General features: G+C 34.6%; 3 protein-coding genes and 1 long non-coding RNA gene across 5 annotated transcripts; 1 reads left to right on the plus strand and 3 right to left on the minus strand.

Moving 5' to 3' along the window:
* Positions 1–1133: 1133 nt before the first annotated feature.
* Positions 1134–3190, minus strand: LOC108222666 (uncharacterized). Of its 2 annotated transcripts, XR_010292092.1 has the most exons (4): positions 3125–3190; positions 2929–3021; positions 1885–2066; positions 1134–1762 (listed from the first exon to the last, which is right to left on the minus strand). It is a non-coding gene; the product is annotated as an uncharacterized LOC108222666 (long non-coding RNA). The 2 variants fall into 2 exon arrangements; XR_010292091.1 differs by having other exon boundaries at positions 1134–2066.
* Positions 3191–3468: 278 nt separating this feature from the next.
* LOC108220625 (bifunctional dihydroflavonol 4-reductase/flavanone 4-reductase) lies at positions 3469–5719 on the plus strand. The gene is given in 7 exon segments (XM_064093939.1): positions 3469–3583; positions 3697–3869; positions 4425–4625; positions 4851–5013; positions 5315–5413; positions 5416–5515; positions 5623–5719. Coding segments are annotated over 7 exon segments (948 nt in total).
* A 1510-nt stretch (positions 5720–7229) lies between these two features.
* Positions 7230–9675, minus strand: LOC135152826 (uncharacterized). Its single transcript, XM_064093941.1, has 7 exons — positions 9448–9675; positions 8523–8881; positions 8262–8394; positions 7854–8165; positions 7613–7735; positions 7430–7525; positions 7230–7334 (listed from the first exon to the last, which is right to left on the minus strand). Exons 1-7 carry the CDS (start codon positions 9673–9675, stop codon positions 7230–7232), a joined length of 1356 nt encoding a protein of 451 aa, XP_063950011.1.
* Positions 9676–11405: 1730 nt separating this feature from the next.
* On the minus strand, positions 11406–14794 carry LOC135152827 (uncharacterized). The gene is made up of 3 exons (XM_064093942.1): positions 12330–14794; positions 12075–12237; positions 11406–11495 (listed from the first exon to the last, which is right to left on the minus strand). The coding sequence occupies exons 1-3, from the start codon at positions 14792–14794 to the stop codon at positions 11406–11408; spliced, it is 2718 nt and encodes a 905-aa protein (XP_063950012.1).
* Positions 14795–17620: the final 2826 nt, after the last annotated feature.

A 17620-nucleotide genomic window follows, 5' to 3' on the forward strand; every position in this document is an offset into this window, starting at 1 on the left:
AAAACAAATGTAAAATTTTAAACAGCAATACATCATTCGTTTTCTTCCTATTTTAATAATCCAATATACTGCGGTTAACAATCACAAACCCTAATATCAAATTATGTTCATCAAATAGCGGTTCATCAAATTATGTACCACTCAATTGTTCAAATTTTAAACTCTAATTCTTAAGAAATCTGGAACCCTCAATTTACAATCTCTTTATACAAACCACAACAGAATAACAATTTATCCAAGAATCAATTAAAATATCATACCTTGAAATTTGAAAAGAAAGTCCCTTTCTATGATATTTATAATTCAGTAGGGCTATAAAAATTATATTAATATAATTTGAAAAGAAAGTATGTTTGCCCGCGTTGCGGGTGGAGCAATTAAATTCTTTTTCCAACACGACAAAAGAATTTTATATTTATAAAATAAAGTTTTTACAATAAATTTATAATTAAATTTAATTAATTAATAAATTGATAAGTAATTTGCATGTTAATAAATTGTTTTTTTGCTATTATTTTTTTATTTTGCCATGTTAATAAATTGTTTTTATTTTGCTATTATTTTTTTATTTTACATGCTACGCACGGTTTATGATTTATTTTTAAAAGGATTGTATATTTATAATAATATTATTATTAAGTAGTTAATCTAAATCAAGGATTTGTCTTTTTTGTTCAGAGTCACAGAGATCATAGTTAAAGCTTACTAACAAATTGTATTTAATTAGTATTTTGTTTTTTATATGGTGTGTCCATCGTCACACAATAAGCGCTAACTCTTATGAATTTGGTGTATTTTTATTAGTCCTTTAATCATAAATATAGATGAACCTTCTGCATTTTACATCGATTCCACCAATAAAAATCCACTAAACTCGTCAAATTTAGTGTTTATCATGTGCCCTTGGACACCCATTACAAAAACCCTTAGTATTTAAGAAAACACAATCTTGAAAAAAAAAATATAAAACAATATTTTATTGTTATAAGCTCAAAATTATATCATCGTCGTATCCATCTTCACCACCAGGAAATAAAAGATTTCTCGGAATGGCCTCACAGCGATACCTATATCTTTAATAATAATAACACACATTTTAAAGTGTATATGAATCTAAGTATAGATACACACGTATAGATGATACAGAATCTAAGTATGTACCTTTGAGGTGCCAGTAACAAACTGTAAGAGTCGTGCTGTATCCTCCTTGCTAAGACTCTGTACAACCTCCCAAAACCACTGTATAACAGGAAATCCAGCACTATACCCTAAATACTCGGTATTCATTCTCATGTCATCCACTTTAGAGGATAATATATAAAAAATTAGTATAACAGAACATAGTACTCTTAACATATCTGAGTTATAAAGTACAGCATCAGAGAACTCACAATCAATATATGGTAGCCCACTAATTAACAGTTCCAATTCTTTATCATTAAAAATAGAGATTAAATCCCTTTGAATCAGTTCATAAGTAAAACTTTCTCAACTAAGCTCTGCAGTATTTAAATCCTTTTATAATATAGATAGATAGTAAGGCTCTGCAGTAGATCATTATAGACCTTCCTCAACTAAGCTGATGAAAAGGATGAACGAAATGTGTTAATTAACATATACATACCTGCGGAACCCCAACTACCATAAAATAAAAGTCCTTAACCAGATGATCAGCTAACGGCATTTGTTTCAGTGGTCCGATCATATTTGATATAGTCATGCTCGAGTTGTTCAGCGTGCCATGAATGTACTGTGCCGTCGCCTAATTCACAAAACTCAGCATTGTCGAAACAATAAAAATGCTAGATCCTTTTTTGTAATAGAATCAATGGTATAAATTCAGAAGTCTTTATTGATACGATTAATACTCTTTTGTGTGCATACCTCAGGACCTCGATACCTCCTTGCTGTCTTTAATAATCTGCTAGTGAGAAAAATAGCTGCAAATTATTCCTAGTGAGCAAGACCAGTGCAGTGATAACTCCATTTCTCGACTCCTGGCTTGTTGTATCCATGTAGAGTCTTATCCCCAGAAAGATTACTCCAGTGAGTACTTCATCTATTGTCTGCCAAATTAAATAAATTTACGTGATGAAAGTAATAATTTGACAACAAAATATAACCAGATGTAACTATTTTATTATCGCGTTCATTGTGATAGTCACATGTGGATTCAAACCCTGGACCATTTCTATCTTCCAGTGCAATACACATAGTCTAAAACAGGCCATTTTCATCAGATGAAGAAATTATTTTCTAAAAATAGTTAATTGCAGAAAGTTAAAAGTTAACTCCAAAATGAAATTTTCATATTGGATTACATACATTTTCTGCAGGTCAGTACTGACCATCTAATATATATATTGCGATGCAGCAAACATAATATTTAACAACTATAATACTAATCCCTGTATCAGAAGCCTATAATTACTTGTACAAATATAATAATATTTAACAACTGGTATCAGCGGAAGAAACCTGTAGATACATGATTGTAGTGAACCATCAAAAGATAAATTGATATAATTCCTTTAACTTGGGCCAAATTCTTTAAATATAATTCCTTTAACTTTTTCACAACGAAAGGAGGCATTTCAAATTAGACTAATAAGGTGGAAAACAGTCAATGAATTGCAAAAATGAATAAATCAACATATCTACACACTCACAGACATCCTCTTTTTTTTGTTAAACACATTACCATATTTTCAAGTTGTAAAGTGAATAAAATTAATAGATGAAATAATCTGGAACAAACTAATGGGTTGTTATGTGGTCAGAATTAACATGGACAAAATGAAACTCATCTTTACCTAAAATACAGGCAAAGAAAACTAATTACAGGAGCAAACAACAAGAGAACAAAATCTCATACAAAATTATAATAGGTAAAGGTATCAAAAACAAAGATGGGTCACAGAAAATTACCCAACTGTGGAGGCGTCGATTTGAGAGTACTCCGTTCCACCGAAGCCGGCGACTTAAGGTTACTCCTTTCCAAAGAATCCATCAATTACGAATCTAAGAAGACAATCAACAGAAGATAAGATTTTTGTGCAAAAATTACAAATCAAATACTATAAAACGAATAATTGATACAATGAATGGAGTCATTTTGGATTACACTAAAACGCAGCAAAGAACTGTACGGGGAAGAAGCTTTACCTGTTGCAGTTTGAATTAAATTTGAAAGTTTGAAATGTATAACACGATTTAGGGCGAGAGAGTGATAGAGGGAGGGATGAGAAGCACGTGGAATACGGGAAGGAAAGAACGGTTTTGATGGCGAGGATCGTATGTATGCAGTATGTATGTTGTGATGTTTTTGTAATAGAAGTGTATAAGCGTGGGTCAAATGGTCATTTCAATGGTATTTTGGCAACAGGCTTTATAATATAGATAGATAGATAACATCAAGTGAATTGATGATCGCGTAGTTGCCACAATTATATTGGTGTACCAAGAGGCATGGGCGGAGAAAGGACAGTGTGCGTGACAGGTGCATCAGGGTACATAGGTTCCTTTCTTGTCAAGAGACTTCTGGAAAGAAGATATCATGTTCGAGCTACTGTTCGTGATCCTGGTAATAAATCATGCATATGAACGTTTCTACTCGCACATGTTTCTGATTTTGTTTCTACGTCAAATGTCTGCTTGTTAATCACTGTATGTTAAACATTATATTGATTTGTACAGGCAACCAAAAGAAAGTGAAGCATCTCCTGGAGCTTGCTAACGCAAGTACACATTTGAGCTTGTGGAAAGCCGAGTTGGCTGAGGAAGGTGGCTATGATGATGCGATTCAGGGTTGCCAAGGTGTCTTTCATGTTGCCGCCCCTGTGGAACTTATTAACCACCGCCAAGATGGGGTGATATATATACACGCTCTTACTATTTGGTCTATAAATAATACCCCTCCGTCCCTCTCATTTTTTTTACAGTTTTTTTTCACTGCTCGACACGCATTTTAAGACCATTATAAAATATATAGTTTTGTAACTTATTTTTGAGATTTTCTTTTTTATATAAAAATTCAAATATCATATTTTTATTCAAAAGAAAAAAGATTAAAAAATAAGTTACAGGATTATATTTTCCAGGAATTATTAGAACAGATACTAAGTTGTAAGGCATATAAGCCTGCATTGTCAAAAAAAAAAAAAATGAGTGCCAAACTCTTGTCCACAAGGTAAACTACCCCGGGGACAGAGGGAGTAATTAGGCTATTATATATTAAGCTAAACACTAAACTTATTTTCACTCCTTTGTTGTGGACAATAGTTCCCCTTAAGTAAGGTTTGTTTTGACTTCCATGCTCTTAATCATCGTTTTCTAACTTTGAATATATCGGACCTTAATAACTTTGAACATAACGTTGATCATGACGTTCTGTCAATATTATATGTTAAATGACTTATGGACAGGAAGAAGAGATAGATTCAACAACATTGAATGGAATACTGAGCATTATGAGATCATGCTCCAAGGCCAAAACTGTGAAGAGGTTCGTTTACACCTCAACTACAGGAACGATTACCGTGCAGCCTCAACCCCCATTTAATGAATTCACCGAGGATCTTTGGTCTGATATTGACTTATGCTACCAGCACAAGATGTACGGCTGGGTAATTACTCTTTACAATTCAGTACCGGTTCTAAGCTCATCTTCCGTAATTGGTATTAATAATGTTGCATGCATAGATATGTAATGCAGCTCGGCCTATATGAACAAAGTTTGATATTTTCACGTATTCAATGAATAGCCTCTCTGCTATCTGGTTTAAATTGTCACTCCCTTAAATAATACTAACTTCGAGTTAAAATTCAAAATGTATACCCATGAACTGCAGATGTATGTGGTAGCGAAAACTATTGCAGAGAAAGCTGCATGGAAATACGCTGAAGAGAATGGAATTGATATGGTCACTGTCCATCCTTCCTTTGTACTTGGTCGCCCTTTCATAACTCCTTATACTAACATAAGTATTGACGCTGCAATTTCCTTATATACTAGTAAGTTCAATTACTTAACTCCCTTCCCTTCTTATCAGTAAGAGTAGTTGGTATAGAAAGTTGTATATAATGACATGCCAATTAACGTGGAATGTTTTAATTGGGGCCAATTTCTATTAAAACCTACCACATATCATCATGTACCAAATTTTATACACAATTATGTACATCAAACATTTTCCTCTGAGTAATACATACATACAGGACCATATTTTCTTAATTAAAAATAGACATCTTTGTAATTTTCAACTATGCACCCTGAAGTTTGTAAGTTAACATCTTACACATGATTATATTATAGAAGATGAAGCAGGCATTGCTTCGCTGAAGAAGCTGAATGGATTTTCTGCGGTGCATGTGGATGATGTCTGCAATGCCCATATTTACCTCTTCGAGCATCCTCTCGCAAGGGAAGATACATTTGCTCCTCTCATGCTGTTAACATATTTGAAATTGCGCATTCACTTGGCCTCAAGTACCCAGACAGGAATATACGAACTCAGTACGTACAAAGAAATATCTTCTTTCTTCTCCGAAAGGTTCTTTAATATTCATTTCATTATCTCATCTTGCAATTTACAACCAAAAATTCTTTCTAATTTTGAGTAGATTTGAGGGATTGGACGAGGCACAAACAATCATACCCTGTTCGTCAAAGAAGCTGAGGGACCTTGGTTTTGAGTTTGCACAACAACAAAGATACTAGTGCTAAAATAATAACCTGAGAATTATAATCAGGGTACATAGGGTTCCTGGCTTGTCAAGAGACTTCTGGAAAGAGGATATCATGTTCGAGCTGCCGTTCATAAAATAACTAGCAGCTTTATACACTACGGGAAAACAGGACATAACCGACCGACAACATCGGTCGGTTATGAAGAATATCGGTCAGTTATAAGCCTAAAACCGACCGATATGGCTGGTCGGTTAAACCCTGGTCGGTTACGTGAATTGGTCGGGTTTAACCCTTAAAACCGACCAAGCAAGTGGTCGGTTATGTGCCTTTTTGTTCCCAGAAAAGTGGCCCCACTTGATGCCACATGTCACCACGTGGCAACATGTGTCACACCACGTCAGAAGCGACTAGTAAAACCGACCGACATGAGTGGTCGGTTATGTTCTTTTTATCTGAGTTGACTTTGACACAAAACCGACCGTAGTCAACCTTCTGCCACGGTCGGTTATGTGCGGTCGGTTATGAGTCAGTCGGGTTTGTGGCAGTAGCCCATCCTGATTCACATAACCGACCGTCGCATAACCGACCGACTACTTATGAAGACGGTCGGTTTTCTGGGTTTTATGTAATGAGCACGGTCGGTTATAGTTGAATGCGGTCGGTTTTCTGGCATCAATATGGTAAAAAACGGTCGGTTTTGGGACCATTCGGTCGGTTTTGCTGGGTGCATTTTTAAAAAAATTGCAGCAGAATCTGCAGTTTCCAATCCATTCCAACCACAATCCAAACCAGAACCATACCAAAACCGTACCAGCCACAATCCAAACAACAAAATTAAACGAAACCATTCTAAATAAACAAAATTAACGAAATACCAACAACAAAATTAAACGAAACCATTCTAAATAAACCAAATCCAAACATTCTAATTACAAATTCAAACATTCTAATTACAAATCCAAACATTCAAACAATTCAAAACACAAACATTCACCACAATCCAAATCCAACCATTGTCTTAATATATACCATCCGTTAAAATTAAATTATAAATTACACTAATCGGTCAAAGAAACATCGGATGATTCACCATCGCCTTCGCCACCATCTTCACCACCGCCTTCACCACCGCCTTCCCCACCACCTTCACCGCCGGCTTCGCCTTCACCCTCATCATCCGTGTTTTCATCCGTGTCCTCGTCCACATCCGTGTAATCTTTCTCTCCCTCTTGCGCAGTTGCCTACAAAAATATGTCAAACAATTAGAAATCCATTCATTTTTACATATCAACAAAAAACAAAAAACAAAGCATTAAGTCATAAGTGTATTACCATTTTAGCACGAGCATCCATTTTTTGGAGGACATCCTCGAGCAATGTCCCTACAATATGCACAACCTCGCCGCCAAGAAGGTTATTCCATTCCGCCCTCCGAGCCGGGTCAGCGGCTGGATCGGACGCCTCGAGGGCTGTGCGTGCAAAGGTTGTTATCTCCTCATCCGATAGGCGACGAGCAAATTGTAGAGGATTGGCACGGGTTTCATTGAGCACATTGCGGACAATCGGGAGGAAGATGGAATCGGGAACCACTGGATTTTGTGTTGGAGCGGATGAGGATGAGCCGGCGCCGCCACGGGTGGAATCCCTATAGCGCGTGGCTAGTGTTGGGATCAAATCACTAGCTCGAGCTTTGGGGAACCCCACAACATAGTTCTTTTTTGGCCTCTCGCCTTGGGGAACCTCCATTGCTTCCATCCACCAATCCCAAGGCTCATCCCGCTCCCCCGTTTGAGTAACCTCCACCGGCATACGCTCAAGAATCGAGGCATATCGTTCCTACACATTTATCACAATTAATTAAACAATTAATTAAACAATTAATGATATAAACAATTCATTAAAGTGCTAAAATTAGAAGATTACCGCAATGCGCATAGCGGCGGGGGTAGTATATATCCGGCTCTCGGGAGTGGAGCCGATCCTAGTGTGGCATTCATCCCACACCTCAAGCTTTGTCGGACTTTTAGACGATTTATTTTTCATGTTCTTGAATTATACCAAAAAATAACTTATATTAGCATTTGCATTATCATATTATATATTATCTAATTATAAGGTAAAAACAATATGTGTGTGTGTGTTTGCATATTAAAAATAGTACTACCTCGCGCACACGGTTGAAGGAGCGAGCACCCGCGCTATGCAACCTTTCCACGCGTTGCCGATTAGCAGCTCCAACTTCCGACCTATGCAAATGGCCTTCATCCGTGTCCCAATACTTGAGAAGATCTTTCCAAAAAATGATATTCCAATATTCCGGTTTCAAAGCCAACTTCGAAACCCCTTCCTCCCTTGACTTCCTCTCGATCCTCCTCTTCAATTCATTCATGGTCCTTTTGATTGTGACCTTTATGTGATCTTCAATGATAGCTTTGGCTTGTGAACGGCTTTGACCTTTCAATTGCCTATAATATTTCTACATAATATCAACAAGTACAAGGATTAAAATTGAATAATCAAACCAATTACCAACAAAATCAATAACATATTATGTAAACAAAAATGTACTTACGAGAAACTCCTCAACCCTTAGACCGAGCCACTTTGGGTAAGCCGCGTCTATGTCACTAAACGTGTATTTACCCAAAGGCCATCTTGCCCGAATAATCGCAAGCAAAGTCTTTTTTGCCTCATTATCTTCAATACTATATAAGAACATTATAAATATTAACTCGTGAACAAATTATTAATAACTAACGCACACTACATATATTTAACACTAAAAACCATTACAAATCACTACAAAACACAACATATAAAACAATATACTTACTGTCCATCGGAGATATTGATCCGTCGAGGTCTTGTTGGTATCTTAGCTCCAAAAATGCCGCATGAATGTGACCGTGGCATCCTCACAACTCTTCTCACCGGTTCCTCCTCCGCCTCCGCCTCCGCCTCCCTTGTGTTATGCTCCGATTCGGTTTCCGAATCCGTTGGCTCGTCACGCAACCCCGTCTTTCCCTTTCCTTTTCCCTTGCCTTTTCCCTTCGCCTTCTTTTTGTTTGTACTACTACCGACACTCTTTCCCTTGCCTTTGTCGGTGTCCATGTCCGTTGCTTTCCTTTTCCTTGCCATGATATATATCGTCAATGAAATCATGACGACTATCATCACCCAACCAAAGAGCCCCTATAATACAAATACACAATTAGAACACAAACTATACAAATTACAAACTATACAAACACATACATTATACAAAGACAAATTACACACACTATACAAACACACATTATACAAATTACACAAACTATATAAACACATACAAATACAAACACACATTATACAAATTATACAAATTACACAAACTATACAAAGACATTATACATAAACTATATATACAAAGACATTATACATAAACACACACATATTATACATAACCGACGAACACACATTATACAAATTGGAGGCCAAAATTTATACAAATTGAGAAATTAAGAAAAAAATCACCCCACATATAACCGACCAACAAATTGCACATAACCGACGAACAAATTGCATGCAAAATTTCCCAATACACGTATATACACACACACACACACATACAAACACACACATACACAATTATATTAACATATACGTATATGCAGATTCACCCATACACATATACACATACATATGCAGATTCACCAACATATACACATATATATATACACATAAACGAAATTAAAAAATAGAGAAAATGGAGAATATACATTGGAATCGCCACTGAGAGTTGGGGGTTTCTTCCTCCGAGCATAATAAGCACCGGGTCTCCTTTGTGAACCACCATAGTGAGCCCCCATCACCATTGGAACCACCATAAGCAAGAGAGTTGGAATCGAGAGCACTGGGGGTTGGATTGCAGAGAGTAGGAGTAAGAGAGCATAGTGAATTGAGAGTTGAAGAGCCATTGTAGAGTAAGAGAGCACTGAAATCGCCATTGCAGAAGGTTGGGAGAGAAGAGAGTTGGGAGAAAAGAGTTAATTGGGAGAGAAAAGGGAGATAGAAAGAAAAAGTAACGGCTGTTCTTTTTTATATATACAGAGCACAAAACCGACCGCAGCAGCGGTCGGTTATGTCTTCGTCCCCAGTGAAACGACGTCCTTTCACTGTGGCGCGGTTTTTAATTTTTCACGAAATATTTAGGCGCAAAAAAAATCGGTCGGTTTTAGTAAGGGTCGGTCGGTTTTATTGAACCCTAAATTTAGGGTTTTTTAAACCCTAAATTTAGGGTTTTATTTAATTAAATAAAAACCATAGCTTTTAATATTAAAAATATTAAGATAAAATTATATATTAATAGCTAGTATTATTTAATAATAATTTAATTTCAAATTAAAAATAATAATACTATATTAGCTATTAGTAACTCTATAATTAAAAATAATATTACTATATTCATAAATTCTATAATTATTCATATTTAAGGTAATATAATATTTTAATTTTAATATATATCATATATACTTCGATTAAGAAATATATATAAGGATTAATCGTATTTCAAAAATCGAATCATTGGCCGACCTTGCAGTGGATTAATCGGGGATTACTCAGTTAAATCGGGGATTTTTAATTAGAAACTGCTTATGAACATATATAAGTTATAAGAATATACATGCAATGATCAGAATACTCTTAAATTCTTGGCACATCAAGTTAGAAAACAAAAGTTAAAATAATATATATTAAAAAGGAGCCAATAATATATAGACACGAGATACTGACTAGTACTGACTACTGAGTCAGTCTACATTCTGCTTTGAATATCGTCAAAGGAGACGGGATGAACGACGTTTACAGCTTGTCACCGTGAGGAAAGGAGGAAACAAGAGTTAGGTTTCACACCTTCCTCTCCGGACACTTCACTTGTAACCATCCGTGTATGTAAGACTGAAGATAGCTATGACTGTATATATATTTATATTCTGAATATATTTTATATAAATATTACATTTAAATATTATATATATACATATTTATATAATATATATATTTGTTTATATTATTATAATTTATATATATATAAAATAAATAATATATTAGCTTTGACTGAGTTTTACCTAAAACCGACCGAAGTCAAAGGTGTAACGGTCGGTTTTGTCTAAACACGGTCGGTTTTATAAGAATACGGTCGGTTTTCTGGAAAAAAGTGGTCGGTTTTACATGAATGCGGTCGGTTTTCTGGTAAACTTATATTATTATAATTTTTATATATATAACAAATAATATAGATATGCTTTGACTGATTTTTAGGTAAAACCGACCGAGGTCAAATCCTGCCACGGTCGGTTATATGTGGTCGGTTATGACTCGGTCGGGCTTGTACCAGTAGGCCATCCTGATATTTAAAACCGACCGAATCATAACCGACCGCTTTTAGATGAGTACGGTCGGTTTTGTTGAAGAAGGTGGTCGGTTTTAAGTGATTTCGGTCGGTTTTCTGGAAATTTTATGGTCAAAACCGGTCGGTTATGTGTACTATCGGTCGGTTTTCTGGGCAAAAAAAGAAAAAAAAAACATAATTCGTTTGCAGTTTCAGTTGCCAAATCCTGTACCAACATCAAATAGCAATACATAACCAAATTACTAAGCAGCCTAAACAACATTGTTTATCATTACACCATCGTATATGATTACACAATTATAAATCATTACACAAAATTAAACCTCATTGAAAGTCATCAAAACCGTCATCATCTTCATCATCATCTTCATTATCATCATCATTATCTTCATTATCATCTTCCTCTTCTTCATTCTGTTCAACATCATCATCATTATCTTGATTTTCATCATCTCGCAATTCGTCTTCTTCATCATCATCATCTTGATTTTCATGCCGAATAAATGGTATTTGTCCATATTGTGCAAAATCAACAAATAGTGAAAATGAGCTAGCGGCATTAGATCTATCTTCTTGAAAAGCGTCCTCTATATCATTTTGCACAATAATTGATTCATCAATCGGACGACTTTTAGATTTGACCACCGTATATATTTTGCTTCGTGGATCCAATACGCTAGGAGCGTAATACACTTGAGAGGCTTGACTAGCTAAAATAAAAACTTCGTTAGATCTCAATCTTGAAGTTATATCAACCGTCACGACTCGATTCTTATCGATCCTCACACCATTTCCGAGACTATCAAACCAAATACATTTGAACAAATATACATGATTGCATCCTTGATAAATAAGTCTTATAATTTCTATTAGTTGACCATAATAATCAAGATTATTTTCATGCAAAGTTCCCTTAACTACAACACCGGAACCGGATGCGGATGATGTTGAAAATTTATATCCATTAACTTGACAAGTTTCAAAAGTCATGACCTTTAATGCCGGTCCTTCTAGCAAGTCCATGAAACGAGGTCCGTCTATCTCGTCTTTCCCAACCTTTTTCTTAAACCAAGCTTTGAATCGAGTTTTCACAATATGATCTAATTGTTGTGGTGTTGTCTCAGGACGTTGTCTCATAACTCGATCTTGGTACCTCCTACAATAATGCATAAATGTCAATAACATGAATTTATCATAAAATGTATTGACATCTTCATAAAAATTTATCATAAAATGTATTTAACATACCTTAGATAAGGTTGAACTTCAGGAGAGTTTAGAAGAACATATTCATCAGCTAATAATTGCTCATCATCATTCAAATATCGACTTCGTTCTTTTCCAAGAGAATCACATGGATATTTAAAAACTTCTAATTTGTCGGTCTTTTGTACATCAAACAAAACTTCGTTACGACTTAATTTATTGTGAATCGAGTCGGATGCAAAGTAAAAAGCACAAATATTGACAATCTCCTCCTCCATATATCGTTCGGCAATGGAACCCTCAACTCTTGCTTTATTGCCGACCTTTTGTTTTAGTTTCTCCAATAAACGCTCAATTGGATACATCCAATGCCAGTAAGCAGGTCCAGCAAGTCTAATTTCTTCCGCCAAATGCACAACCAAGTGTTCCATCGAATCAAACCAACTTTGAGGAAAAATTGTTTCCAACAAACACAATGCCTTCACAACTGATTTTTCCATTATTTCCAAATCGGTTTTTGTAACCGTGGATGAGCACAAATCTTGAAAAAAATTTGCAATTGCCGTGATGGCATCCGCAATAGGCGCCGGTAAAAGCTCACGAATTGCAAGAGGCAATAATTTTTGAAGAAATATATGACAATCATGCGATTTGAATCCATAAAATGTACACTCCTCAACATTACAACAACGAGATATATTTGAGGAATAACCGTCTGAAAGTTTCAGTGAACTAATCCATTCACACAAAAGTTTACGTTGTTTTCTTGTAATGGAAAAAGGTGCTTTGGGTGACTTGCCATTTTCATCGATCCACAAATGAGGTAACACACCAAAGTGCTTGCAATCCGCTCTTGCTTTTTTGTGATCCTTTGACTTCTTCGCATTCACAATAGTAAAAAATAGGTTCTCAAAAACATTTTTTTCCGTATGCATGATATCAATTGAATATTGTAAACTATGTGAAGACCAATAAGGGAGTTCATAAAAAATTGGAACATGAGTCCAATGATGCTCTTCCCCATATCCGATACTCCTCGCCTTTGTATTAGTCTTTCCGGGTGGTGGAAAAACTAAACCGTCAAGCAACTCCTTTATACCCTCCCCGGACAAACGACCACGAAACACTCTTCTTTCCGTATTATCAAACAAATTACTTTTCCGACGTAGTGGATCATTCGGTTCAAGGAATATTCGGTTCGTGCCATAGAAACTACATTTACCACAATGTTTTAATTGAAACCCTTGCACACTTCCAAGACACACTTGACATCCTAATTTTCCTTTACCCGACCATCCACTTATCATACTCATAGCGGGATAATCACTAATTGTCCACATAAGAGCCGCTCTCATTGTAAAATTTTGTTTCAAAGATTGATCATATGTTTCAATTCCTGTATTCCACAATATCTTCAATTCATCAATGAGAGGCCTTAGACAAACGTTAATATCTTTGCCAATGCTATTCGGACCCGGCACTATATCGGTCATAAACATATAGAGTTTTTTCATACACATTGATGGCGGAAGATTGTAGACAACTACTACTATGGGCCACACACTATATGTTTTTTTCCCGGTAGGGCCAAATGGGTTGAAACCGTCGGTTGCAAGGCCAAGCCTTATATTACGAATTTCTTGAGCAAATGATGGATATCGACGATCAAAATTTTTCCACTCTTCTCTGTCCACGGGATGACTAATTTCTCCATCTTTGACATCTCGATTCTTGTACCATCTCATATGGTCGGATGTATGTTTTGACATATACAAGCGTTGTAGTCGAGGAATCAAAGGAAAATGTCTCAATATTTTTTTTGGTATTTTTTTACCATCTTTCCTCAAAACATCCTGATAACGATCTTGACCACATATATCACACACAACTTTATCCTTGTCATCTCCATAAAATAACATACAATCATTCTCACATAAATCAATCTTTTGATATTCAACCCTCAAACCCTTCATTATCTTCTTCATTTCATAATAAGTTTGGGACAACGTGTGTTTTTTTGGTAATACATCCGCAAAAAGTGTAAGCAAACTATCAAAAGCCTTATTACTACAATGTGAGATATTCTTGAATTCTAACAATTTTGTGGTAAAGCTTAATCTTGTATACTTCGTATTACCGGGATAAATAGGTGCTCCATTTTCAACAATCACCTCATACAATTTTCTTGCACTATCATTTGGAACTTCTTCTACATTCCTAGTTCCCGTATCCACGTTGTTATAAAATTCGGAATTTTCACCGGCAAAATCATGTAGCATCGCATTCAAATCTACCGGTTGTTCTACCCTCGTAGGTTCCCGAACACAATAACGATTATGCGATGTTCGACTACGTTTTCTTCCTCTTTCTTCACCATGTGATGTCCAAACGGTATAACCCTCAAGCATCCCCTTAGCAAGTAAATGGAATCTAACATCATCGATACTTAACCAATTCAAATTCCTACAACGTTTACAAGGACACTTCATTGTACCATCTTCTCCCATTCCATTTTCACTTGCAAATTTTAAAAAAGTTTCTACACCATTCCTATATTCCGGAGTTAACGAAATTTTATCACTTTGCACTTGATTACTAATCCAACTTCGATCCAAGTTTGTCATCTACACACACATTTAACACACATTTAACACACACATACATTTAACACACACATACATTTAATAACACATACATTCAATACACACATACATTCAATACACAAATGTAATAACACATACATTTAACAAATAATTTCACATGAATTTCATACATTCAATACAAGCATTCAATACACACACACACACACACACATTTAATATAACAAACACATTTAACACACCCACCACACACACATTTAATGCAAAGAAATGAAAATCACTTACTTGAAATGTTTGCAAGCAATAATTCTTCCCCACTTTAGCTCCTTTCTTCTCCTTTGATTTTTATTTCAAGTGAATGGGAGCTCACTACTAGCTAAAAAGTGATATAAAAGCTGCAGGTTAAAACCGACCGACCAATCGGTCGGTTTTAGTACCAAACAAAGAAAACGACGTCGTTTTAAGGGGCTGACGCACAGATATTTTTATTTAAATTGATTTTTAATTAGTTTTCCGCGGAACACAAAACCGACCACAGGGAACGGTCGGTTATAACAATGCCATGTCATACATATAACCGACCGTTGCCGACGGTCGGTTTTATTTGTTGCCACGTCACCCAGGTCGACGTCGTTTTGTGATTTCGACGGGTTAAAACCGACCACGCGACCGTCGGTCGGTTTTATATGCGGCGGTCGGTTTTGTGCGGTCGGTTTTGACCTGTTTTCTTGTAGTGATAGTTTTACAACCGTTCATAGAAATAGAATGTATTTGATTCATAAAGAAAAAAGAAATAGAATGTATAAAAATATATTCTTTCTTCTTAGTTGTGTCGATTTATTTTCGGAGTGTTTCTTTTCATATATCAATATTTTTATCTAATTTCTTGTGCGAAATTTTGACATGCCCTCTAGTTAGATAGATTCCTTTCGGTATTATATTTCGATATAATTGATTGAGGTGGAAGTCTTATGACAAATATATATATATATATATATATATATATATATATATATATATATATATATATATGTATATATATATATTCGGTTCATAATCACACTGCTAATTCATATGCAAGTCATTTACCACTTAAAGGATTTTTACCAAATTTTTTGTGAGGGTCACTGAAATATAATTTAATTCAAAATGAATAATAACCAAGAAAACTGGTAGATGCACATTTCTTTTACTACACGCAAAATAGCTGGTATGCGATATTTTAATTTACACATGATATGCACAAATCTTTATTAAAATTAAGAGGAAATCACTCTCAGTATACTTTGGGGTTGAAGATTTGAATAAAAAACCTTTCTTCCGATATCACGAGGTAAATGTCCCCCTTCGATAATACAGAGCCTGTTTGTGGGCTTAAAACTATTTCTAATTTAAATTGAAAAATATTTATCTGAGTAATAATAAATCTGAAGTCATCTTAAAATCAGGAATAAGTCAAAGCTGACTTAAAACCAAAAATTAGTTTGAGATATTTTTTTAGTGACTTAACTTTTTTAAACTTTTTGATAAATTTAACCATAAGTCATAACTTATTCATAAATCATTTTTAGTTTTATTATTATGATTTTAATAACCCATAAGTATTAATAAATATATCAAAATTATCCAAATCTAATCTAATCTAATCTAATTATATATATAGTAGCCCAACAGGTTCGTGTCAAGCCTCCCTCCTGAGCAAATAAATTACCTAGCTCCGAACCTGAGCCTAACTACGAACCTAACATCTTCTCATATATATAAAAAAAAGATGTTATTCATGAGGCTCGAACTCGGGATCTCTCCAATACAAATACATCACTCAAACCACTTGAGCTACACAAACAATTAGTTTATTACTCAAAAGCATTTATCACATACTTTAAAACTTTTGTATTTATATTCGTCTCAATATCTTATTTATTTGAGATGAGTTATTATTTCAGTTAAGTCTCATATATTGTTTACATGATAGATTAATATCTATAAATCAATTATTTACATAAATAAATTTAAAATTAAAAAAATATGAATAATCGGTTTCGTGCCATGATTCGGATTTCAAAAAATAGATATAATTCGTATTCGAATTCAAATCTAACTTAATAGTTTAAACGAGCACCGATACAATATTATAGAAATTTTAAGTCATGAATGTGAGAAATAAGTACAAAAACTGAGGTTTAACTGAGCATCTTTGAAAGGAAAAATTGATGGGCTTTCAACATGGGCTATGTCATATTAATTTCTTTTATTATAAAAGGCAATTTACAAAGAGATTACAATATTTTGGAGAACACGAAATAAGGTGACTGAAAGAATATTCCTATGTAGAATATTTTTTTTATTTTAAACTTATGAATTCAGAATTTGATGTGTAACTAAATCTTTTTTTAAAAAAATTATAGATATAAGGATAGTGACAATACATCAAATTTGGTGTCGGAAAATATATCTAAATGATATAATTTTGATGATATATGTATTTGAAATACTATAACTTGTGATATGAAGGTGAATTTAAGGAAATTTTATATTGTTAATCAAAAGTCAACCATATAATAATAAAACGCGTTTACGAGAACTACTAAAAAGATTTGAGTTATAAATTTTACTTTGTTAAATAAAATAACACAGAGAAATAAGTTATATATATTAAAGTCTTAAAACTATAATTTTTAATATGCCATCATCCAATATATAACATACCAGTTAAATAAAATGATTCAAACT

This window comes from Daucus carota, chromosome 5 (genome assembly GCF_001625215.2).
Source record: "Daucus carota subsp. sativus chromosome 5, DH1 v3.0, whole genome shotgun sequence".
Taxonomy (NCBI): domain Eukaryota; kingdom Viridiplantae; phylum Streptophyta; class Magnoliopsida; order Apiales; family Apiaceae; genus Daucus; species Daucus carota.